Source organism: Parasteatoda tepidariorum, chromosome 6 (assembly GCF_982258835.1).
Source record: "Parasteatoda tepidariorum strain Cologne lab strain chromosome 6, Ptep-v5.0, whole genome shotgun sequence".
Classification (NCBI taxonomy): Eukaryota; Metazoa; Arthropoda; class Arachnida; order Araneae; family Theridiidae; genus Parasteatoda; species Parasteatoda tepidariorum.
Window position 1 is genome coordinate 65989028 of NC_141760.1, and position 27697 is coordinate 66016724.

At 26.7% G+C, this 27697-nt stretch overlaps 1 protein-coding gene across 2 annotated transcripts; it reads left to right on the top strand.

The window, feature by feature from the left end:
- The first annotated feature begins 62 nt into the window (after window positions 1-62).
- On the top strand, window positions 63-26449 carry wapl (cohesin release factor wings apart-like). Of its 2 annotated transcripts, XM_016063637.4 has the most exons (17): window positions 63-345; window positions 4438-5819; window positions 5906-5959; window positions 7607-7756; window positions 9088-9224; window positions 9989-10100; window positions 11966-12232; window positions 12323-12434; window positions 13005-13120; window positions 14947-15023; window positions 15776-15939; window positions 17841-17956; window positions 19541-19675; window positions 20859-21006; window positions 23098-23186; window positions 24671-24766; window positions 24917-26449. In XM_016063637.4, the coding sequence occupies exons 2-17, from the start codon at window positions 4446-4448 to the stop codon at window positions 24980-24982; spliced, it is 3213 nt and encodes a 1070-aa protein (XP_015919123.3). In that variant the 5' UTR covers window positions 63-345; window positions 4438-4445; the 3' UTR covers window positions 24983-26449. The 2 variants fall into 2 exon arrangements, with proteins under 2 accessions (XP_015919123.3, XP_042906744.2); XM_043050810.3 differs by lacking the exon at window positions 19541-19675 and having other exon boundaries at window positions 64-345.
- The last annotated feature ends 1248 nt before the right edge of the window (window positions 26450-27697 follow it).

A 27697-nucleotide genomic window follows, 5' to 3' on the forward strand; every position in this document is an offset into this window, starting at 1 on the left:
AAGTTTTTGTAATGATGAATCGATGAATCAAAATAATCTTTATCGTCCATTGTTACCCCCCTCCCATTTAGGACGAGGTTCATGTAATGGCGGTTGCAACGTTGTACGATCTGTTTATAATGTTGTTGTCATTATGCAATTTTATGAATAGATTTGTGTAATTTGTCTTCATGCCTTCACGATAAATACAATTTTGATTATGAAGTCAAAAGATTTGATGGATTTTGTTGAAAATTTTTTCTGTTGGAAATGTGTTCCAATTTCTTTGAAATGTGGATGCTTGCTTCAACAATTCGAGCGAAACAAATGAAAATAAATATATTGTAATCTGACGAATAACACTAAGTATGTTGTTAAAATCATTCGTGTTTAAAATCTATTGATTTATTATTCTTTTCACGTTGATTAAATAATTTAATTTTGCTATGTTTGCTTAGTGTTTGTTGTTATTACGTTTTAGCTTACTTTTCCATAACAAACAATTAAGAAGTTCTCAATTTTATTTTTCATTCTTACGGAATATTTCAGTCATTACGTTATGAAAGTAGATGAAAATCTCCTACACTGATATCTTTTTACGTTTTGAACAGTAACCAATTTACTTAGCATTAGTTCTGTGTTTTGTAGTGTTTTTCAACAAAGTCGAATTATGATTTTTTACGTTGCAATTTTATATCATTGTTGATAATATTGACTGCTTTAATAAGATGTATTTCTATTATCCAACGAAAATGTAAATAAATTTTTGGCATTTTTTTTTACCATCTGAGTAAACACTTAAAACAACATTAAGGAAAAAATGAGCACTTAATAATAGACGGAACACATGCTTAAAGTTGTCCTGCAGAGTTTAATTTCTTTTCTTACTTTTTTTTTGTTGTATGCATATTAACTCATCAATGAATTTATAAAACAAAATTATATTTGCTTCTAAATTTTTTGTTGTTGCCCAAAACAGTGGTTTAAATATTGTCTTTTGAACTTAAAAATTTTTTTTTTACAATCAAAAATTTCTTTTAAATTTTTTCCCCTTTATTTTTATCTAAATTTTCCAGCATAACAATATATTTAATAATAAAATTTTTACAAAAAATGTAGTTTTGATTGAGTTTATTATTAATTAATACTGTTTAATATTTCTATTTTAGAATGCATGAAATTATTACAATTTAATTATTTATAAGTATTACAACATTGAGAGAGAAAAACATTCAAAACCAAAAATATATGCATTCTAGGACTCACTCTTTGCTTTAAAAATAATTTTGAGTGAGTTAAAATTTATTAATTGTTTATGATAGTGACAAATTACAGTGTGCTTGAATATGAAATTGAATGAATTGAATATTTTTTATGCAAATAATTTCAATATGAAAAAGACTACTTAACTTATATTTAACATTTAAGTGTTTTACAAAATTGACCTCATATTTCTTCATTTTTTCAAAAAAGTAAAATTTAAAAACATTTTTAAAAAATATTATGAAAATATAATTTTAATTAAGCTATAAATTTATTTATGTTGGTAAAGCTTAATGTAACTTAATAAACACAGGAGAATAAATTAAAAAACAGAGATCAAGGATTTTCAGATAAATACATAGATATTTCTTCTCATTTTATGTATCATGAATTTTTCCGCTAACTACAATCGCCAAGGTGCCAAATAGATTTTAAACTTGCAAATGTTTTTTAAAAACATGTGTAGATGTTTGCCTGGGGGCGACTACGAGTTATGCCTTTCGAGATAATCTCTTTCTGTGCTGTCTCTTTAGTTTCTCGCAGGCGGTTACCCGTAAGTTGCCAAGACTTGGTGATTATTCTGCCACAGATCACAATACGTAAATCTCCTTTTTAAAAGTTATGGCTAAGCAAACGTAATAATCTCCTTTCAATTGAAACATAACTTATGTATTCTATGATAATACTGTCTTGTCACATCATTTTATACCTCTTTTTTCTGCAATTAGGATTGAAAAAAAATTTTTTTTTCCCTCCATAAAACTAAAAATCTAGTCTCTTTGATTTAAAGATTTTTTTGGTTTATGCTGTATTTTTTTAAAAAACAATGTGTCTCTTTATATTTTAAGCCTTTAGTTGAAATTAACAAAATCATTCTAAATTATTTTACATTATTTAACTATTCCCTTTAGCAAAAAATTGTTTTCAATAAAAAAAAAATATTCACTTAACATAATAATGAACAAACTCAATGCTTCAATTAATGATTTTATATTACTTTACAATTGCACTGAACATGTAATGTAAATAAATACTTAACATTTAAATTTTATTTTAGTATTATCTGTTGAAGAGTGATTTCTCCCTTTGTTTGTCTTTAATATTAAAAAGCAATAATTCAGTATTATTTATTTAGTTTCATTATCATTATATCATATTCATTGCATCATATTCATTACATCATTTTATTATTTTTTATTCACTTCATATCATTATATACTATTTTTTATATTAGTATTAAAGTTTTATGAAATTTGCAAGTATTAAGTTCCTAATAAGTTCCTTCTTAAATATATCTTTCTTATATTTTTAATCCATTGAATCAATTTTATTTTTAACGCTGATTTTATTATACATATTTAAGGCAATATATTATACATATTTTATATTATTGAAATTTATTTTTGAAAATAATGGATTGGTAAAAGGGTACAAAAATGACATAGAAGTTGCAATATAAAATAGTAAAAATAAGTTTTAGTACTAATGGTTTAATAATAAATAAAGAGTAAACTATCTTTTTAATTTATTTAAACATAACAGAGCTTTAATTTATTTAAACATAACAGAGCTTTAATTTTTAATATATCAGAGTTTGTAGTTACCTTGAAATCTGGAAATTGATTTATCTGGAAAAAATTGTCCTTTTATTTTATTATTTGTCCTTTTATTTTTAGCTTTTTATCCTGATATTTCTGATTTGTTTATGTTAAGAACATCCCATTTTTTATGAATACTAATGAAAATAAATTATTTGCAAAATAATTAAATTCAATAATAGAAAGATGGATTTTTGGTCAAATATCTTTTTATTTTAATAAATAGTTCACCTTGAAAATAACTTTTAAACACAAACGCTATGACGTATATTTGCCGTGTTTTCTTTTCGAAATTTTTTGCAACCCCAGTAAAATATTTGATTAAAGGAGTCCTGAACTTAATTGAAAATTTTATATAAATATAGCTATGAATGAATATTAACCAATTTATACTGACAATTTTTTTAATGCTGCAGTACCATTAAAATTTACTAAATATTGATCTCAAACTTTCATGGGCTGCTCAGAGCTCTATTAACAGAATTTTGCAGGAAAAACTTTATTTTTTCAGAATAAAGTAATTAATTAAAAGTTGTAAGGCATTAAAAATTGCGAGTAATAAATTAATATATCAGTTTTTTTATTATTTTATTTTCGGATTATGTTGTAATACGTTTTCATATAATTTGTTTGTTTTTGTATACATTTATTCTTTAGTATGTAGAAGATTATATACATTATTGCTGAATGAAAATAATTATAATCACCAGTTTTCTTTTAAACCTATTTTGATATGTCTTTATATTGAGGAATCTGAGGATCCGAGTCTAGAAAATTGAAGTTCTAAAATTCTTCTTCGTTTGTAACTAATGTATGAAATCGCACAGTTTTTTTAAAATCATTTCTTATCAGTTAGTTCCTATCCTAATTTTTTAGTTGAAAATTTTGGATGTAGCCCTTGTTTTTTTAGTTTATTTTATTTTTTTATTTTTATTTAAAAAATGTTGTGTAAGAGTTAAAGGAATATGCTGCACAGAAGAAAATTACACTTTTTTAGCTCTTCGTTTCCTCCTTTTAAAAATGGTCTAGAATGTATGCATTGCATTAAAAATGTCCTGATTTTTATTTTTTACCACTACGGCCTTGACTGTATCACATGTAAATTAAACGTATTAAATTGTCATATAAAATAGAAATGCCTGCTATTTTTCCTCTGAAATTCTAGTATTTCTAAATTTTCAATAAAGTTAACCCCTGTTTTGACTTTAGTTACAAAAAAATCATTTACAGAAATTGTAATATATCTCTGTCTTTTCAGGAATCATATATTGTACACAGCAATGAATATCTTGATAAAATCAGACAATTTTTAGGTCTAACAGTTTAGTTTCAACAGGTCTTTGAATTTTAGCTACCCGGTCTTTCCCCACTTTCCTCTAAATATTTTTTTTATTTTTTGGTCTATAAATTATGTAAAACTGGATAGTTATGGGAGATTTAATTAATTTTAAATTATTAAATTTTTTTGTTATTACTTTTAAATTTTATTTTTTTTTAATGTAAATTTAACTAAAAATTTTGTTTAAATTTAATTGAAATTGTCAATCAAAACAATTCAGATATACTAATAATTTTCTTATTACATTCTTGCTTTCAGGTGCAGAGATGTCAAGACTTGGGACAAAAACTTACAGCCGTAAGACAGAATGTAAGACAAGTGTCCAATTTGAAAATTTGTTAACTGAGAAAGGCAATAAACCATCTACTGCCAAAGTATCTGTGGCTGGTGTTCACAGATGGGGTATGACCACGTTTACCTCTTTGAGGAAGTCACGAATTAATGGACAAAAAACTACAACTTCTGGCGAAAGTGTTTCGGTTGAACCAGTTAAACGAATTAAACTAGAATTGGATACTCCAGTGAGTTGTTCTGATGACCCGTTTTCATTTGAAACTGATAGTGAGGCTGTGCATGAGAAAAACATGAGTTCTTTAGCAGCTCTTAATCCTTCTGGTTTGAATGTGGAAACCAAACCAGTTGTACCAAAGCCAAACAAGTTTTTTAAAAGTGGTTCACGCGGCTCTAAAAGTTCAATTACAAAAAATAGTGATTTTGATGCTGTGAGACTTTCAGTACCTCCAGCTTTTAACTCTTTGCAAAAACCTCAATCTTTACCTAAAGATTCTAATGATTTCCAAAGACCTAGGTCTGTTAAAGAACCTAAAAACTCTCACAATTTTCAGAAACCCAAGCCTTTAAAAGAACCTAAAAATTCAAATAATTTACTTTTAAATGTTAACACAAATGTTATAAATGATTTTACTCATTCATCTGACGTTTATTTGACCAGTGTCAATCCACAGATTACAGATATGTATGCCTCTCCGTCTCCACGTGAAATTAAGACTTCCAATGCTTCCAATAATCCACATATGCATTACATAAGTTCTTTAATTCAGCCTGTTGCGTCAAATGATGCTTCATCTCGTGCATTTGATGCACTATTGACACTTGATCTTCCTAATAAAAACAGTGAAACAGATGTACTTACACAGCTCGGTACTGCAACTGAATCACTGAATTACATTGACGATAAAATGCTAAAGTATTCTAATTATGATTCTGTGACTCAAAGTGTTCTCAACAGTCAGCATATAGACTCCTTTCCTTCTCATGATAATTTATTTTTTGAAAAGAGTTCTGATTCTTTCAATGGACAGAAAAATGAACTTGGTATTCCAAGTCAGTATTTAAGTGAAAAAACCATTTGTGATACAAATGTACTGGACGATTTTGTGTTAAATGATACAGTTTCCAAACCTGATGCATCATCACAAGAGTTCACCATGTCATCTTTGGAAATCGTTTCATCTCAAGATAGTTTGTCTACTAAAGAAAATAATTCAACTCAAGAAACTGTTCTTTCTCAAGATTTTGCATCATCGCAAGAAAGTATTTCATCCTCACAGGAAAAGACAGACCCTAATGCTGTTGCAAAACAGAGTTCAAGAAGAAAAATATTTAGCTCTTCTTTAAAAGTACTATTTTATTTATTTTGTGGTAGTAATGTTTCAATTACAAAAATATTTGATTATTAATTTTATTGTTTTTTTCTCCTTTGCAGTTTAAAGCAAAGTACAACCATCGACATTGGCATTCTTCTAAAAAAGGAGATGAGGTAAGAATTTTGTTCTGTATTATCAGGAACCAATATATCATGGACACCGGGTTGTCTAGGAGATAATGAAAATTCCCTTGGCAAAATTTTTTTCCAGCATGTTATTCTGCTACTTATGTTTAAATTATCAGGGCTGATTGTGCTCCGGAAAAAGTACGGATTTCCGGAATTTTCGCTAACAGTGATCCGGAAGTTTCCGGAGATCGAAGGTCCAGATGTTTAAAAAAATCATCGGTCACAGAAGTTTCCGGAAATCAAATTTTCAACAGTGGAACTTAAAAGCACAGTTTATTTTATTTGTTTGTAAGGGAGAGCCAGAGAGATACTTTATAAGCTTATATTCATGATTAATATTCATTTTTTATCAGTAAACAGTTGTTATAATCATTAACTCAAGAAAGAAAGACATATTTGTAAATTTTAATTACTTCTCCAGGTCATCATAGGTATGTGTAAAATTTTAAATATATTTTAAGTAAACTAAGAAATATTGAGAAAAAGGAAAAAAAAGCCTTGTGTAAATTTTTTTCAAATTTTTCAATTTAAACAGTCTTTTTTTTTTTTTTTAAATTTTTTAAACTCAATTTTCTGGAATTTTGACTTGTACTCACAATTATGCCTGAATAATTATAAGCTAGAGAATTCTTTGGGAAAAAGAATTTTAAAATAATAGCTTTTTATTGGCCCGAATATCGAATCAATTGATAGATGGTATTTTAACGTTAAAACTTAAAGGCAACATTAATGTATATATCCATTTAATGTTTGTATTAAAATTAATCTTAAAATTTCCTTACTCCTTTAGTTTTCATTTCAGTTTGTTTTATTGTTATAGGAATTTGTACAATTATAAGAAATTATTAACAAGTTTTATGTTTTACTATACCTTTGACTGGTATTTATTTAATATCCATTTTAAATGCTGCTTTCAAATATATTTTTCTATTAAAAAGAAGTTTCAGAAAAACAATATTTTCAAAAATAAATATCTTGTTTTTTGAATTTCAATGAAAGTTGCATTTGGGCAATTCTTTGACTTTGCTGGCGGCATCTGAAACTATAATTTGTTACCCAAATTTGATTGAAATTTTCCACTGATGTGAACAGAGATGATTGTGCTCCGGCAAAAATCCGGTTTTCCGGATTTTTCGCTAACCGCGATCTGGAAGTTTCCGGAATCCAAGGTCCAGAAGTTAAAAGAAATCATGGATCATATTTATGCATAAAAATTCTTGTATATTTTATTTAAAAATATTAGAACTAGAATTTATACTTGGCATCTCTTTCATTTGTAAATATTTTTTCTGGTAGAATAATAAATGTGATTGGAGTAAACTTATACATAATTATTCATTTAAATTATGCTGCTTATAATTTATTTAGGATTTTATGTTTTAAAAATATCAATGATTTAAATTTATAAAACATTAATTTTTTGAAATGCATCATTAATGATTATTCTCAAGAAATTTTCAGGATTTTTGAGTTGGGCTCACAATCACCCCTGTATGAAGTTACAGATTAAACTTTAATTTGATTATACGTGGTCTATAAATTTATTTTTAATTTTTGAAGATTAAATTTTCAAAAAATGAAAAATTTACTTTGTATGATTTGGCTTTATTTTTTTTATTAAATTATTTTTAGAGTTCAAATGATCCAGAGGCTTCTTCCTTAGCTGATGAATTTGACCAAGAAATGATTAAAGAAAGCTTTGTTGATGATTTAATACCCAGTGTCTCTAATACATCGTCTGGTGATATTAGATCCTTTAAATGTCCCAAAGAATCTAAAGAAGTATGTATATTTCATTATCTCAATAATAAATAAATATTTTCTATAATTATTAGGTTAGTCGTACCAAAGTAAAATTGTTTGAATTGTAGTAAATTTTGACTACCATGAGTTTGTCTTGAGCAACTACGTCCTGCCAAATGATAAGAATTATAAGGATGAACTATTGAAAATATGTTTTTAATCAAATGTTGTAAGGCAATTGGCAAGAAAAAAAAATGAATAAGAAGTTGGAAGCAGTTTAGTTTCATTGTGCTAGGATATGTTTTTCAATTTTTTGCATGATTTCTTAGTGTTGTACAGCACTGATTTATTGATTATTTCTTTTTTCATCCTATACTGTGAACTGGCATTTAGCTAGTATTTTAATAGGAGTAAGACTTTTAAGTGACATTTTAATGAAATTTTTGTTTTTATTTGATAGTATAGGCAGACAATTGATTTGCAAAGCAATCGCAGCACTTAACAAATTTTAATTTATTAATTCATAATGAAAATATGGTATTATGGATAGCTTGAAAAATTTACAACTTAGCAAACTATAAATGGTGTTTTCTACTCTAGGGTGCCCTGCAAACTCGTTACTGCATTTACTTCCGTGTTACTGTTTTTGGTGTATTTTGAAGCCATGACTCGCAACGTGCTTATTGTGTTTTGAGACTCTTGAGTAGTATTTCTTGTATAAATGTATTTGTTACCTGATTTATTATTTGTGTTAAAAAGAATCGTCAATTGACGACTTGTCATTTCAAAATGTAAGAATTGTCATTTGAAAAAAAAAAGAATTATTTTATAAAACGTTTCTTACCTTGTCAACAATATACTAACTTCGAAATTTAAAACTAAATGATAATTTGTAAAATGAATTTAATCTTCCTTCTTGAACAATATGCTAACACTAACGTATGATGGTGCACGGCTTGCAACAAGAACAAACAGTAATAAATGAGTAAAAAAAGACCAGATCAAGTCTGCCAAAAAAGTGAGTTCTTTCTAAATCTAGCAACTATGTTACTTTTTTTTAACAATACATCAATAAATAACAAACAAATTTTCATCTGAAACGCACCAGAATGACTTAATATCATTAATATCTTATGAAATTTGGCGGATTTAAGCTCAGAAATTATATAATTAATTAATTTTATTTAAAAAAAAATTATCTGTTTGAAAATATCACCTTGCAGAATAAGCTGTAGTAAGCAGCTGTATACTTTTTAACCGGAATTAGAGCTGGTCAAGAGCTCGAGATTGTTGTTTACATTTGTATTGAAATCGCCATCCATATTGTTTTGGTTTGATGAGTGAAATAATTCATTTTATATATTTTCCAGTACTATACGGTTGTTAAGAATGTCAAGCAAGCTTATCAGTGTCATGAGTCTGGTGAAACTCAAGAATTTAATGATGATATTGAATATTTGTTAGAGTGTGTCCAAGAGTGTAATGCTATAGGTACCAGATGTTTAAGGTACTAAGTTTTTTTTTTTGTTTGTTTCTTTTATATTTTGTTGTTTTTTATTTATACAATTGTTTGCTGTCAGTTAAAATCATTTGCTTACTGTTCACTTATGATTTTAATAACTGTTAGTTTGATTCTGAAAAAAAAAAAAACTTAAAATTTTAAAGTTGGTAGTCTTTAAGATCAAAGTGGATTCATGCATTTAATGTTGCAAAATAATTATTGAAAGTTATTTATTAATGTTATTAATTAATTGTGTTTCTGGCAGTAACTTGTGTAAGGTGGATAAAATAAAAAATAGTGTGGCAAATTTGACTCATCACTAAAAGTTTAATAAGAGTTCTCATTGATATTATAAATGTTTTATAGGGCAATTTTATTTAGACCTCCTAATCTAGATAGTATTATTTGAATCAGAGATACCTGAGATGAGTATTATATTGCGATCATTACTTTACATTTACTTTGTACAGCTCTAATATGGCAGGTAGTAAAAAGTAAGATTTTCAATAGACGTAATATAAGTAGTCTCTTGTAGATTAATACTCGTGTGCATTGCCACACTTAAATAATTGTTGTTCAATATTTGTTTTAATTTCGTTTTATGTAATATAAATGAATAAAAATAAATAAAATTACCTTTTAAAATGTGGTTTAGCTTAGAAATACTGGAATTATTAGTTATGTTTATTATCTGAAATTGTAGCACTACATTTTTAAATTTTTTGTTTCCTTTTTTGTTTATTTTACAATTATTATACATTTTTCTTTAGTGTGTTGAATCTTGCTGCTAAATGCATGGGACCTGCCTTTCGCATACATCTTCGTGCCCATGGGACGATGCCTAAAATATTTAGTGCCTTAAAAGATGCTCCGGACGATCCAGTTAGTTAATTTTGATAAAATATATTGTTTTGACTGTGTAAAATGATGTTTTCATGATTGTATAAATTTATAGTTTTAATTTCAAGTAAATGCTAAGTAACTTGCATAATATAAAAATTTGTACTCATTGATTGACTGTTTCATCAAGGTTTTATAAATGAAATGTCGATAATGACTGTTGAAAAATCACGTTTCCAATAGTTTTTCTCAAGAATCCGCTGTTGGTCAATTTTGTGCGATTATTTTTATAATGTGAAATTTTGTGAAGGGATAGTTTTTACAAATTAGATTTTTATGAATGGGCCGTTTTTTACAATTTGAGTGTTTTGAAGAGACCCAGATTTCTACCTGGATTGATTCTTGATATTGATTCCAAATTTTTACTTATTTTTTTTATGATAAATGGACATTTATATTCCATTTATTGTTCCTTTATTTTTATTTCAAGTTATTTTATGTTTTACATTTAATGATGGTAGAAGATAGTTACATAATTTGCATTTTCCTGTATGTTTTTGCTGCCTTGTTTTCTCTCTCATTCATGATTTTAATAGCTCTAGTTTATTGTTTATTTTATAATAGAAAGTAAAATAAATTTTGCTTTTTTTTTAACATTCTGTTCTACTTTTCTGTTGTTTCTTGTTGTTTTACTCTTTAACGTATATCGTGTCAGCTAGATTCGAAGACAAAAGCTTACTTTTTGGATAATTTTACTTTCAGTTGGGTTTAACCCCTATTAATTTTAAAATTTTTATTAAAAATTTTGGAATGTTTTTACTTTAAGTTCTCTTATTTAGTAAAGACATAAATTTCTAATAAGTTTTTAATGTTGTTCTCCCTGTTACGTTTGTGTTTTGATTTTTTCTTTATAATAAAGGGTCAGATATTTTTTTTATTTGCTTTCTTTTTAACAAATTAGCTTTTTTATTTTAATCATTGTACAAATAAAAAAATCGAAGTGGGAGAAAATATTACTAACTGAACAATCCTATTCAGTTGTCATATTTTGCGTATTTTATTTAGTTGAGTAAATAGGATTTTAATTACTGTTGAATTCATAATGATTATATACTTATTAGTTTCTTTTCTGAGATGAATTAGTATTTTTAAAAATGTTTTTTTTATGAACTAGTAACTGTGATGCCAAATATCTATGTATTGCAGAGATACTAAATAATTTATTAATTACTAAATTTTAGCATTTATTTTTGTCCACAGCAGCATTTATTTGAACTCTTCCAACATAGGGGGTACCCGCAATCTGGGAAGTATGGATCCCATAGTTTGGTCGTGAGAGTGCTCCAAAGTTTCGACTCCCTGAAGTATTTTTTTTGTGTGCGTATTTCGCCATATTTTGAGAACATTTTAACCATCAAAATTCAATGTAGTCATCTGTAATTCAGTTAAAAACACAAAATCCGGCTTGTGCAGGTATTGATCTTAATTTGGCTAATTAATATTTAAAGGCGTATATCAAAATCAAGCTACAGTCTGTTGACACAGAAACAGCCCAAGCAAAATATGCCAAATATTAATACTAAAAAAGAGGCTGTTTTTTTCTTTTAAGAGTGATAATTTTAAATGAACTGAGTTTTAATGTTTCTTTTTGCTTAGCTAGGCATAAATTTTATCACTTTCAATGATTTTTAAATTATAGATTCGTTGAAAGTTAGGTTGTTATGTGATTTTTCTTTGAATTTATTATTTGTGATAAATTTTTTATATAAATTACTTTTGCACTGTTTTAAATTTCTATGATAACAGAGTTGTGCTGATATTTTCCTATATAGATCATATTAATTAATATTTTGTTGAAAAATTTAATATTTAAAGTTTTTTTTACCAATCAATTTGTTATTTTTTAGAATTTAGCTTTATGTACAGCAACATTGATGTTTGTTTTAAGTCAAGATAGACTTACTATGGATATAGAAGCAAGTACTTTGTCCTTAATGCTACAATTACTGGAAACTGATCCTGAATTGAGGAATCCTGACAAAGAAATTGATTTGATATTGAAAGATCCTGCTCTTTGCGCTATGCAAGACAAACACAGGGAAAAAGTTTATCAATTGTGTGAAGAAATGCAGCAAAAGGGACATGCTAAGCATTTGAAATTGGATAATATAAATGTAAGTATTGCCTTTATATTTATTTAAAAAAAAAAGGATTGTGTTTATTGCGTGTATGTAAGCTAAAGTTATATTTTCTCTTTTCTAAAGACGGGTATTTTGGCTATGGAGACACTGTTAAGTTTAACATCTAGAAAAGCTGGCGAATGGTTTAAGGAAGAAATGCGAACTCTACGAGGCTTGGATAGGATTGCTGATACTGGTAATATATTCTCTGTTTTCTGTATCATGCTTATTTGTATTCTTCACTTGAAAGTGAGCTTCTTAATAAATATGCTATGAAAGTAGTTTTAATTTAATTTATCTTGAAATGAAATTTTTTATAATTCTTAATTTAATAACTATAAAAATACTTGAATATTTTAAAATATTCTGATGTTCCAAGAAACATGTTGATTTTTATTTATTTATAAACTTTTCAGAAAAAGTCATTATTCAGTATTATTATTTACAGAAATTAAATAATCAAGGAAACTGCTAAAAATTAAAATAAATTCAAGCTGCATGAGCGATCAAGATAGAATCGACAAATTGTCTAATAAGAGTTTTAAGGGAAAAGTATGTACTATCTTATGGATTAGGTTGTAAGAATTTGAATTACAAACTGACAAGACATCTAATTTCTGCTGTTTGATTAATATTTGTGTTAGTTAATTATTTATGTGGAATAAATAAAATAATATTAAGTTAAGGACAATTTTTTATCATTTGAGTCTTATCTTAATTCTTTATTTTTCTTCTGTAGTTGATGATTTTTTTCTGTATAATTTAGTTACCTCATCAGCCCAAATGTTGACTCCAGATGAGAATGAAATAATTTCCCATCCGACCGATGTTCAATTGGATAAAATTAGAAAAATCGATCGATGTCTAAGGGTTATAGAAAATGTAAGTATATTGTTAGACAAGTAATATTTTGTGTCAGTAGATTAAAAAAAAAAAGCTAAGTGTTTTTATTATTATTTTGTAAGATATCTTATTGAAATAATTTTTCATCATATTAAACTACTCTGTTATTAAATTAGGCTTTAATATTTCTCTTTATATTAGCTATTGGTGTTTCCCATGATTAATAAGGTTGTAATATTTAATAAGGTCATTTGAGGTCACATTTACTGAAATAATATGTTACTCAAATCCATTGTATGAAGCTTATTTCCTTTATTTTATCATATGTTGTGGAGTTTTCTGACTATAAAAACTTAACCTGCACGGCATCAAACACTTGAAATTGTAGCCCATTTATTGTTGAGTACTTGAAAATGTGACTTTTTTTAACAGTCTTGTATCATTAAAGGTATTTTATTTTCATGTTAAAGTACAGGACGTTTGCGGTTATATATTAAGCAAAATTTCACATTAACTTTTAGTACTGCTCAATTCACATCAATTTTCAGGGGAACAATCATTAACTTAAAAAATATCTTGGTTGTGCTTTATTTCATTAAATTAAAGAGCAAAAACAATGTGTTTTTTTTAATTTTATTTATTTTTTTTGTTGATAAGAACAGGGTTCCCACAAGTCAGGAAGAACTGGGAAAACCTGGAATTGCCAGGGAATTTTATTTTAACTCTGAAAATCAGGGAAAGTTGCAATTTTTTTTTAAAAAAAACCCTGCAATAATCCTATATCATATCTGGAAAATAAACAGTTTTAAAATTGTCAGTTACAGCAATCAGTTATTGAGATTCGAGTTAAATAATTCTAATATCTATTGCAATTATTTGTTGTAAAAATTTCACATTTTAGTCAAATTGAAATGTTCCCTTCCTTATTTAATATTTTTTTACACAGAAAATCTTATATTTCACATTACAAATAAAAGAATCAGTTTTCTGATGAAAATATGGTCAGAATTATTATTGAAATTTTCCTAGAATACCTGGAAAAGTCAGGGAATTTTTTTTCTGATATTGAGCGGGAAATGATTCTATAAGTGGTAATTTTTAAAATAGTTTTCTAACTTATTGTGCTTTCAATGCAAGAGTAAGATGATTTATTTTGAAACAATTACCATGAAATATGAGTTAAATACCCCGAATTTCTTCAAAAAAATTAGGGGCGGCTTAATGGGATGTTACAAGAAAATTTAATCTAAATCTTAAGAAAAATCAAAATTATTATCAAAAATTATGTCTAAACATTTATCGTTATATTAGCCCTTTTGTAAGCTGCGACCTTTGCGTCACTAACCTGTTGTTGAATGGGCATTTATTTAGTATTGATCAGGGGCTTGTTTAAATTTGTTAAAAATTGCAGGGAGCATTTCATCAATTTGGGAGGCTTATTAGGTATAGTACACTGAGTAACAAATTATTTTGTAGCTATATATTATAAGTTGTGCAAAATTTGAAAGTTTATTATGCCATATTTCTTACAAAAAATATGAATACACAGTTTTTCTACATGGTCACTAGAACATGGCTGTTTTAAGTGATAAACATCATTTTTTAAATTGATGTAAGTAAAATAAAGTATAAAAACTATGAAAGCGTTGCCTTCCATTGTGTTTTTACATTGCTTAAAACATTATCTTTGCAACGTTCCTAAACATGAAATGCTTCCTTTCTTTTTGTATTTGTATCTTTTAAAATAATTACTTTGCGATTGGTTTTCTGAATGAATCTTTGTACTAATTATAGGATTTAAAAGCACTAATTTTATTTACATGATTTCATCTTTTTGTTAATTTTTATAAATTTGTTTTCACTAGATTACACATATGAATCCTGAAAATCAAGAATATCTTATGCATTACAAGAATTCTTCATTGATTTATGCTGCTGTTAAGTATGTTTATTTTTTTTATAACCTGATTAAAACTTTAATAGGGAAAATTAATAAAAGTTATCTTATTTTTTAAAAAATTTATTTCAAAAATTTCTTTAGTTAATTAAAGAAAATAAATAGTAATTTTGACAATGAATTTTCCCATAGGTCTGCCGATTATATTTCAGTTGCATAACGCATAAGTTTTTGGATGGCTCAAATTATTTGTAGTTGACATAGTAATCTGTAGGTGCTGCTGTCATACTGCAGTATTTCTGCATCAAGTTTATAATTTTATATTGTCTTAAGAAAGAATTTTTTTTTATTCTTCTGAATTTTTGTTTCAAAGTAATAAAAATTCATTAAATTGAGTATACATGTTGCAGATCAATTTTCGCTTTCATTTCATGTGACCACGAAACATTACTTTTTTTAACCATTTAAGAATTAGTTACAGCTTTTTTTTTTTTTTAAAATTCCATCAGTTAACTAAAGGAAATTTTTGAATTTTAAGCTGCAAACTTTTCTGCAATAAAAAACCAGCTTTTCCCTATGTTTTTCATTGGAAAAGTGGTGTCTAGCAGGGAAAATTCACTTTAATTTTATCCAAGAATTTAAAGTGTAGTGGATTTAAGGAAAAGAAAACTATATTCATAGTCAAAATTTAGTTATGTAGAACGTAAGAGGAATACTGCACTTTTTGGCATTTATCGAGTTTCTTATTGACTAAGTAAATTTCTTTCTTTTGTTAAATGCATATTTTTTTCTTTCAGCCTTATGAAACTTCTTAAATCTCATTTACTGGAGCAAAAACCTGTTGAATTGGACATTTCTGTTAATGAAGAAGCAGCTCCTAAATCTAACAAAGAAGAGTCTCCAATCTTGTCTTGTCTTCTTAATCTGCTGAAAATACTTAGCAACATAACATACAAAATAGGTAAATTTAAACGAAGTCATTGTAATATTGCTCATTATGTGTTGCCTTATTGTTTTTTAACTGATTTATATATATATATAATAATAATAATAATAATGAAAATTTTAAAGCTAATTTGAAATTTTAGAAAAGGTTAAAAAAAAAGTCGAATCTTCAGTTATAAGAGTACAGGGCTGTTAAAAACTTTATATTGTAATTAATTTTGCCTTTACATTGAATTCCAAATCTATCAGTCTAAACTATTTTATTACTCAAATATATAAGAACAAAGTGAGATGATAATTTATTTTCAGGCATATACATAGCTACGAAAAAAATCATGCCTCTGCTAATAGTTTTTTGCTAAACTGAATTATGTGATGCTTGCAATTTTAGTATTAAATAACTTAGAAAATAATGACCAGATCAATAACATTTTGATATGAAAATGCTCTTAAAAAAGTGCAAAATTTCATTTTAAAGATAGATATTCAAAAAAGTAAACTTCAATATCCCTAATAAAGACAGGTCCAGACAGGATATAATCCAAATGCAAAGCCTGCACTAAGGACATCAAATATAAATCAGTAAATTAGCCAAATTTCCAAATATTTAGCCGAGCCATTTTTATGATTAATTTTTCCTCATAGAAAACTTAAATATAAATTTACAGTAAATTTTACAGTACAGTTAATTGAAAAATTTTGTAAAATTCAAGTTCAAATCAAGAGTAATTATACAGTTGAGGAGAAGTAACTGAGAAATTAATGGGAATGAGGATGAAAAAATGTAGGTGTTGTTTTATTGTCTTTGAGGAAAAGAAATAGGAATAGGTTGGGGTTAATTTTTGATAACTTAGACTAGAGCAGTAATTTAAGCTACGTTACACTATTGTATATGAAAAAATACAATATGTATATGAGAAATATTGTATGTGTATTTGAAAAAACATATTTTCAGCAAAAATAGTTGGAGGAGAATATGCACCTGATTACCACTTAATTCTGTTTTATTGATGCTACTTGCATGAGAGAATTTCATCATGCGATATCGCATTATTCGGTTATCAACAAGGTAGTCTGTATTTTATGGTAGTTTGTCTTGTGCTTATGTAATCTATCTGATCACTTACATTGTCTAGATTTAATATAATTTTATTGGTTGTGCGACGTAACATATCGAATGGAAATTACTGTAATCGAATAAAAAAGAAAACAGGATTTGTTCAGAATAATTTTTTTTCAGGATTGAGAGAAATATATATTTTTCTTTTCAATAGGAATTTTTTTGCCAAATTTATGGCTAGGTGGTGAATGTTTAGCTTGGGCTCTGCAAATGATGAAATAGGAAAATTTAAAAATGAAATGTGGAAAGCAGGATGCATCAGGAAATGTTTTTTTTTTTTTTTTTTTTACCTAACTTTGCTTAGTCTCAGCATCATTAGATTATGTTTCTCATCCATCTTATATCTGTTTGTCTAGACTAGTGATTTCACTGTCAAATTTTGATATATTTGTCATAATTCGCTGCAGTGTAACTTTGAAAAGTTGTGATTTAATTATGGTGTCAGAAGTTACAGTGAAAGATTTAGTTTTCAAACTGCACAAAAAGCTAAATTTTCAGTAGACTGAAAATGGTTACTTATGATGAGGGTCATCAAAAATATAAAATCCTTTTTTTTTTTCAAAAAAAATGTGTTTGCTATTTCAAATTTTTTTATTATGTTGTACTTTTTTTACTAGTATAATTATTTTCTTTATATCATTTGTTAGTGGTTTTGTGAAATTTAAAAGATTGATTGCTTTCAGGTGTTGAAATATTGATGTTTATTTCTAGGAGAAAACATATTTTATTGTTATTAATTGCATAAGATAGTTTTTGGATGTTTCAAACTTTATAATTCTTTAATATTTTATTTTCAGGATTAGATGATTCACAATTCCCTCCTGAGGAAGGCCTTATGGACCACATACTTATGTTGATTTTACAAGTTCCAAGGGCTGTGCCCTGTGAAAAACGATTTGATCTTTTAGTTTTGGTGAGTTTTCATGCAATTGTATTTTAATATGGTTGAGTGTCATAAAACGATTACTATCTCACTAAATTATATGTATATACACTTCCCTACCATAATGGAAGTGACACTTTCAGTTTTTAAAATCTTGTAAATATCTCAAGAAACACTTAGAGGATTATTTTGTAACTTTAAGGGTTAAAACTTGAGAGGCTTCAGGAACAGATAATAAATTACGAAGGAAAACAAGTACTCTTGAACATCCTATGCCAGAAAAGCAATAAAAAAGTTAGTAACTTATACCAATTACTTTGGTTATTAGCTGAAATTACTGCATAAAATTTCATAAATCTAGTTTAGATATTTATTGAAAAAAATTATTTTATGGAAAAAAAACTAATTTTCTTATCTCACGTTTTATTGCTGTAACTTTTAAAATATTGAATAAAATTATACAAAATTTTTTGTGCAATTAAAAAATAATTACAAAATTATTGTTTTAAAACTCTAAAAAAATAGCATGAAGTATGACTATTTAAAAAAATCTTTTTATAATTTTGTAGTGAATCGTATTTGGCAGCAATTAAAAAAATGTCTGATTTGAATATTCTAAAAATTTGAAGAGTTTCAAGCAATTTTCCAAGTAATTTTTGCACTTTTTGAAAGAAATCTCAAAATGATAAAAGATTTTCCACAAATTTCATTTGGTTCTATTAAGCAAGATTTACCAAAAATGACTGTCATTGTGGGGTATCATTCTTTTGCCTGTTTTCTTTCCTTATTCCATCACAGTTTGGTGTCTGAACGATTATTGTAAGGCATTGCTGTTTTTTTTTTAAATATCTCTTACGGTACAAAATGAAATTTTTAGGAAACCTCTTATCATTTTGAGCTTTTTATTATTTTTATTTTTAAAAAATACAAAATCTGCTTACAAAATTGCTTGAAACTAATTAAATTTTAAGTCAGACTTCTTTCATTAGTTGCAAAATATAAAAAAATAATTTATATCAAAATTATGAAAAAATAATTTAAAAATTTTTCCGCGCTTGCACATTACAAAAGAATTACCTTAAATAGTCTTTTCTTGCACAGTTTTAAACAAATTTTTTTCAAATTTTAGAACAATAATTTTGTAACTAATTTTTAATTGCTCCAAAAATTTAATTTAATTAAATATTTTTAATGTTACAACAAAACAATTTAAGAAAGAAAAAAATTTCTTTTTTAATAAAACTCCATATCTTCATAAATATTTAAGTTACGTTTTTAAAATTTTATGCAGTTATTGCAAGTAACAACCAAAGTAATCTGTACAAGTTCATTGCTTGTTTTTCTATCTTAGGGTATACAAAAATACTTGTTTTCTTTCAGAATTTATTGTTGGTCTCTGAAACTTCTGAAAGCTTTAAACTTTATTGCAATGTATAAAAAAATTGCATGAACTAATTACCTCTAAAATAACAAAATAACCCTCTAAATATTTCTCGAAAAATTTGAAAAAAAGGTTAAAAACTGGAAGTGTCTCTTCCATTATTGTAGGGTAGTGTACATGTTTACATATATATATATATATATGTTTACTATTTTATTATTTTTGTTTTATAGTCCCTTGGTCTAATGATAAATTTAGTGGAATACTGTCCTGACAACAGCGCTAAATTCATAGAAATGTATGGCTTGGGCTCATTTGATACTGTGAATGATGGTTATGAAATGCCTGCCTCAGAAGCTTTTGTTGAAGTGAGTTTTATTTATGGGGAAAGTAGAACTTTAACCTCGTGTTTCTAAATTTGCAGATGATTAAAAAAGTATTGTTTTGCATTTAGTTTAAATCTATTGACTTTAAGCTTTAAAAAATAGCGTAATTTGTGTTTGCATTTGTTTATAAACAAGCAGCCTTCAGAAGGTTTATAATTTATTTCTTAGAAAAATGTTGATTTTATGATACTAATTCATTTTAGCTTTGTCCATTCATTTATAGTTTTCTCATTTTGATTTCATTTGACTTGTTTTATTACAATTTGTTTTGTTTCATTGACTTTGAGTATGCAATGGAATTTGTTTTTTGCATAGTGTAGCTATTCTGAGTTTTACTGTTAGCTAAACTCTACATTTAATCAGAAATTGCGTGTGTGAGATTTAAACACTTTATTATTCAATGGATAGTCTTTTTTTTTTCTTTGCTTCATATAAAGTACTTTGTAGGAACTGTTTTTAGGATGTATTTAATGGTGTTGTACAAAAATATAATTATATATTAGAACAATAAAAAATTAATAAATAAGGATAACTAAAAACTTATAACTAAAACAAGCAAACTCTTAATTGACTAATATGACACATTCTAACCAGTTATTTTTCGCAGGCATATAAATTAAAAGAAAATAATTTATAAATATTTTAAATTGTTGCATTTTCTTATTAATGTAAGTTTCTTTTGGAAACTAAAAACTTGTTACCACAATTACAGGATTGTCACTCCACAGGGAGAATAGGGAAAACCTGGAAAATACAGGAAATTTTAAAATCACCTAAAATAGCAGTTATTATAACCTAAAATGCAGGGAATTTTGAGTCTTTCTTTACAAATTGGGAAAATACTGGGAATTTTGTTTCTTATTTTCGTCTGTTAAAATATGGTGACCACTCAAAGCTATGGGATATTTAAAGACGATATTTTAGCTCTACTAAACTATTTCATTTACTGTAGCATTATTTGTTGTAAGCATATTCGGCTGTTCCTTTTTCCTCTTAAGTTTTTCCAGCAATTGAAACTTGATAGTTAGCCCAATGTAGCTCACATACGAGCACAGTCATTTTGTGTTTTCTCTTAATATATTGTGTATAATATGCACAGGAAAATTCACGATTGTAAATATTTTCTCTTTTATTAAAGTTAACTGTTTTGATTTAAACATTTCAGCTTATGTTGTCAAGATTAGATGCCGCTAAGCTTTCTGAAGAACAGGCCGATGAGCTTTTAAATTCACAAGAAGAAAAACAAGCTGCTTCAATTGAAAAGAAAGATATTGAAACTGCAGTAGATGATTTGGAAGAAACTCTCATGAAAAGTATAATTGGCACTTTTTTGCTTTTTTCCCTGCTTAGAATTCACGCTAGAAATAAATAAAAAATATCAATAACTTAAGCTTTCCTACATTTTAAATCTAAAACTATTTTATATAAAAAATTTGATTCCTCATTTCTTTTACTTTTAACATGAAAATAAATCTTCAAAATGAATTTGAAATATACTTTAAAATTAAGACTAATAAGGTTTTAAAAAAAATGAAAGTACAATTTTTTTTGTATTTATGATGCACCATTTTAATAGATACCATACATATATAATGTATAACTCATTCTAACACCTTTTTTACTAAACTAAAAAATCATAAATGTTCAGAAATGGAAAATTTCGTCAACTACAGTCAAACCCCGCTATAGTGAACCTTCAAGGGACCGACATTTCGGTTCACTATAACCGGGAGTTCACTATATCCGTTGCACAAGCAATTTAACTAATGGTTCCGTAACTCCTCCCCTTTATTACACATTATCCTAATGAATGACTGAAAAATGTTATCTTGTAGCAAAACATGTGTTATTTTTTTATTATCCTTCGTCTTGCGTACAAAAAAAAATTAGTAATCTCTAGCTGATGAGCAATTCTCAACATCAGATATGGAAACACTTCCCGACTCTCAGATAATTTTTCCTGAATTTCTGTTATTCCACTTTTTAAACCTGTCTAACCTGCCATTTTAGCATTTAAAGCACGTCTCATAAAATCGCTTAGCAAATTCGTCGACATTTGTTTAGATACTGGAAGATTGTGGTTTCTTCCAAAGCTGGGCCACTTCAGTAATGCCTCAAACGATCTGCTTTTTTCAACTTTTTTCTGGCAACTAAATTTTGTTCTTGAGCAGAAATTACTAACTGCCTATTTTTCCATATGTTACAAACTGCACATTTGGATAGTTTATATTCTCTGCAAATATCAGCTGGATTGCATCCATTTTCAGTTTTTCTGATTATGCCCATTTTATCATCAATAAAGATCGTCTTACATTTACTGGTCGCCATAGTTAAATTTGAGATACTTTTTGCAGAATTTTTTTTAACTGATCTGAGAGCAAAAAGGAGTTGGCCTTGGAGAGCAAAAGGAGAAATGAGGGCCTTATCAACACATATGAGTGTCCAACCCTTTGACCAATAATGACTCATTCCCTCTGACAGAAAATGCATAATGATCCAGCTGACACCTTACTGGTGCATCATCTGCCTGGGTTGGAAACATCTGCTTGGTTTGTTTTGGGATGGGAAAGTGAGATTAAAGAGGCAAAGAAGAAAAAATTCTTATTGCTACATTCCCCTCCGTATATGGTTTTAAAAATCGGTATAGGTATTTATTTTGAAGTAGAAATTTTAAGATGATTACCAAAAAAAATGAAGAAAAAAATCAGTCGAAGACAGAAAAATGGTCACCATATCCAACTTCCTCACTTTTTTGGTTCACTATATCCACAAAAAATAACATTATACGTGTATAGCAAGGCACGGGACCGAACATTTCGTTCACTGTATCCAGAAGTTCACTATAGCGGGGTTTAACTGTATTAACAATGTTTCAGTGGCTCTAATTGAAATTTCACATTATAAAAATACATTAGATTTAACACACATTTTTATTAAGCTACATTAGGGCACAGTTTATAATACCATCTAAAATAGTTGGATTTAATTATGAAAATTCAAATAGCACGCTTAGGAAAGAAATAAAATGTCATGTAGAAATTTTGAGGGATTCTGAATGCATACAAAACAATAAAATTACATATGTAAAAATTTTGTTAGGAAATTTCATTATAGTGCCTTTCAAAGATGGCTTTCCCATGTTAAATTATTTTTATGCTCCAAATTTGATTTTTGCTTGCCATTGCATCATAATTCAAGTTTATCTAGTAACGTAAGAATCTGACATTAGTATGTGCAATATATTTTTTTGACATCTCAGGTTTTTAATAATGTAGAATAGGAAATTTATAAGCGTGTGATGTCTAATTTATTCGTGTTAAAGGAATTTTTTTTTCTTAATTTGTCATTGTAGTATGCATTTTTTTAAGTAATGAAATTATATTTGTATCCTAATTTTCTTTTAGCTCTGCAAAAAGCTGGAAAACATATGGAGCATAGCATTATTGCTGCATACATTGTCATTTTACTTGGCTGTGTTGCATTAAAGAATCCTGTAAGTAGGCTTTACTTATATAGTATTATAACTTATATTTGATATAAAAAATGTGTATATTTATTAAAATAAAATTATGATGCTTGTGAAATCTATTCTTTTTTAAAATAGCATTATCACAAGTTTTTTTAATCCTGTTTCATGCTTTTAAAAACAAAGGGAACTTAAAAACTGTGATGTATTGAATGTCTTTAGTAACAACCGAAGCATCTGCTTTTCAAAAATAAATTTAGATTATTTAAAAATTTTATTTGTTATGATAATAAGATATTTTAAAATTCTTTTTTCATGTTTAAACTTCTTGTAATTATAAATAATTATTGACTACTTTAAATAATTTTCTGAGTTAAAGTACGACAAACACTGTAATGTTGCACTAGCTGTTGAAAGTTTTTACATATCAATCTAAAAATTATATGAATGTCTGATTGAGGAAAAAAATGTGTATTGTCAATGGTGACAATCAGGTTTTAAGGATGTTGATTATTTTTAATTTAATCAGTAATAAATTTTATCGTTTAAGAATCAATAATAAAATTCTCTCAGATATTGCTAAATTAGCATTAAAATGCAAAAATGATTCAACTTGAATGCAAAGCTTCAACTAATCTTTTTATGTTATTCCTTTATGTAAATCTTTTTCTTAAATTATTATTCAACATTAAACACTTTCTCACAATTAAATATTCACTTCTTTTCTTATTTTATTTTTGGATACAGTATGTATAAATTAACATTTTGGAGTTTCCCCTTTAATTGAACCATGAGAAAGATTTTATTCCCTCCACCTGTTTAATAGAAACATATTACAGATTTATTTTTCAAGATTTCTATTTGGGAGCAGTTCGATTGGTGTGTAACTTGGATTTTTATTCTCTGATTATACATGGCCAATCTTTTGGCAATTACATACACAATGCTGCCTTTCTAAATAATGTAGATATTTTTATATTAGTGGATCTCATTATAGCAAACTTTGTTGTAAGTTTACACATTTAATTGACTAATTCTTAGAGTTGACTGAAAAATTAAGTCTAGCTATTCTTTCAATTTTTTCTATTGCTTCCCAATTTTTTTCCTTCATTTTTTTTAAAGTTTTAAAACTTAAAAAGAAATTAATCCATTAAATTAAAATTTTTTATTAATAACTATTGCTGTAATGTTAGTACTTTTTCACTTAGTATTAAATTTGACTTGGCAAAATAAATTTTCATTACATTGATTAACAAATTTTTGCCTATATAATTAAATTCAATTTCAAGACTTATCCAAAGATACCTTTAAATTATTTGTATTTTCTTATTATTATTTAATCTGCTACATAGACTTATATTTAACTTTTATCAAATACAATGTAAAATAGACCATGTATCTGTGCTAAATTGAACATTTCTAAGACTATTTTCTTAATACCATCAGTTAGCATTGCATGCAAAGTATATTCTTAACTTTTTTTTTTTCAAAATCTTATTCATAATTTTTAGGATTTCATTGATATTTTGAAAGATTATGTGCCAGATGGAAATCTTGATGTCATGGTTGAAGTTCTAAAAAAATTCAAGAGCTTTGTGACTCTAACAGTAAGCTTTCATTTTTTGTTACTTACTGCAAGTTTTAAACATATTTTACCTACTAAAATTTAAATGTTTTACTATTCTCTAAAAAATTCTTATGATAATATAATTAAATGAATATCATTAGATTAATTAAAAATTTTCATTTTTTCTTAGGGCTCAGTGGGCAACAGAGAATTGGTATCTATTCAAAGTGTGATTCAAATTCTGGAATCCAGCTAACATGAAGTTATTTCCAAATGTGTGTAGATATCTGAAAACTTGATTGTATCTAATATGAGAGAAATCAGTTTCAACTATAACCTATGCAGTTAAGAAACTATTCAAACCACTTATTATTTATGCCGTACTAATTTTCTAAAAAGATGTGTGGTGGACTTGTACATTTGTTAAAACAATTCAATTGCAAATATTTGTCTTTGAGCTGTAAATGAAAATCATTTATTTTAACAGTGGCATTGAAAATGCAGTTTGTATACATTTAAAGCAATATATATAAAGCAAGTAGATAAATTGAATTGGATATGTGCTGCATTTGTTCACCATTTCATCACTTTATTTTTGACATCAGGTTAAGCATTGAACTTTAGAGTAGTTGTATACTTTTGCTTGTCTTTTCTTTTTCTTCACAAATCATTAATGCACTTAGCATTGTAATTTGCCTTGTTGGATGATTTTCCATGAGATTAAATTATTCAAGGTAGGTTCTGTCCGCTCATTGTATATGAACATTGTGTATAGTAGTCAACACTGTGTTTCTTAGCTGGCTATATTGGAACCAGCAAACATATTAAAAACTGTGCCTACGCAAACCTGATAAATTTAATTTTGTTTAGGACTTGATATACTTATCAAATATATTAATTAAAAAAAATGCTAAAAAAAAAACTATATATATATAAATAAGGTGAATATTGTTTTATTTTAAGCAGAGCACTTTTTATTTTATTTCCTGACATACATGCACTTGTATTCATTTTAAAAAAAAGATATTTTTAATTTATAAGTACAATGTGGCATTCTACAACTATATAATGCCAATCACTCCATGTTAGTATGTGTGTTTGTACGTGACTTTATATTATATTGAAAAATGCACCGAATGTTTCATTGCAGTATCCCAAAGATTTGCTCTTTCATTATGTACAAATTGCATTCATTTGTGTGGTCCTGTTGAATTTTATATTGTGTTACTTGATGAAAACTGTTGATTTGTGATAATCATTTGTTAAATTTAAAATGAATAGTTTTCTCAAATTCCTAACCCTGTTTTATCACTAAAAAATACTTTAAACTATTATCCATTCTGTTTAGCCCTGATATTATGAATTGTTAATTATTTCTCCTGTATAATGTTAAAGTTACTAATCTCAGTTGTTTGCTGGTTTGACACTTTTTAAGATTTTCCTAGCAATTGAATTGAAACCTGTTAATTCTTTTTAAAAAAAATTTTTAATGTTCAAATGAATTAGACAATATTATGTGTTACATTTCATTATTTAGTGATGTTTCATAGCTTAAAAAGTGAATTATGCAAGCATGAAATCTAACATTTGTAAATATCTCAAATTTTTATGAAATAATTTGTCATTGTGATTTTGGTTTTTAATTGAGATTGAACAGATTTGTATTTGACGAATATGTAACTTATATGAGCATTGAATGGGTAATAAATTTATTTTAAAATATTCTAAATTTTTTTTCCTTAACTGCTACAGTTATGTTTTAATATGAAGAAACTGAACAAAATTAAAATAGTTTCAGTATTTAATTAACTTTTAGTAGTATAATGTGGACGATCTAAATTATGCTATTATTCAATTTAATTCATTATGATCCCAATCTAATCTCTTATATATAGTTTCTGAATCTAATCCAACTTTAAACTAACTGATATAGCTAGCAGAAAGTATAGAAATGAAAGTTTTATTTGCAGGATAATTAGAGGATTGAAAGGAATTTTTAGGTTGGGTAATAAACCAAACATTTTAAATTATATGTAATTTTGTAAGACTTTTCAAAAAGAAAAATATGGCCACAAGATTTTCTGTTCCAGTTTTAGTCTACAAAAATGTAGTAAAAAGGTTTCGATAGTTTCCCACAGGTTTGATTTTTAAGTTCGATGAAAGTATGTTCTTCAAATATCATATATTAAAAAATTTACAATGTCATATTTAACTAAGCATCAAAATTTTTTTTCCATCTCTTGCAAAAGAAAAAAAATATGTTAAAAATTTTCAAAAATAGTGTTTAAAAAATTTATTATTTATTTTAGCCTTCACTAATAACTAAATAAATGGTTGTCCATTATAGAAGAAAAACTTTTCCAATATAAAAACATATTGACCTTCTCTAAGGGTTATTATAGCGGAATCAAATAAAATTTTATTCAGATGCATTGTGCTTTTATCATTTAAAAATTATTATTATTTATTTATTTTTACAATATATAAATATACATAGTAAAAATAAATTTTTCTTTTCAAATATATGAATATACATATTATAAAAATTGCTGACTTGATTCGAAAAATATTTTTTATTAAAAATTGTAATAACAAAGTACAGTGAAACGTCTCAGGAGCGACCACTCTCTTTTCTACAGTAAAATGGTCGTTAATGGAGGTTAGTCATTTTTAGGAGTCAGCTCTATTGATTGATGGTACATAATTTTTTGCATACGATTTTTAGTCAGTAATTATTTTTTTGGTTCAGAAATGCCATGTGTTGGCGTCGTGAAAACTGATTGATGAATAAAATTTAGTGTCATTAAAAAGATCTTTATTGATATAATTATGTGTAAAAAAAAATTTCGTATTATGCATGATAGAACTATTTTAAATAAATAAACATGTTTTTTGTTTAAGTTTGCATTTAATTTTATCATAAAAATTAGCTACATTAAAAAAATGAGAGGTTTAGTTTGCTTGAGATGCT

Bases quoted from the DNA above. Each gene is read 5' to 3' on its own strand.
- wapl (XM_016063637.4), top strand. From the start codon at position 4,446: ATGTCAAGACTTGGGACAAAAACTTACAGCCGTAAGACAGAATGTAAG. The intron at 13,121-14,946 runs GTAAGTATATTG...TGTTTTCACTAG, and splicing joins GTCTAAGGGTTATAGAAAAT to ATTACACATATGAATCCTGA. The intron at 15,024-15,775 runs GTATGTTTATTT...TTTTTCTTTCAG, and splicing joins TTGATTTATGCTGCTGTTAA to CCTTATGAAACTTCTTAAAT.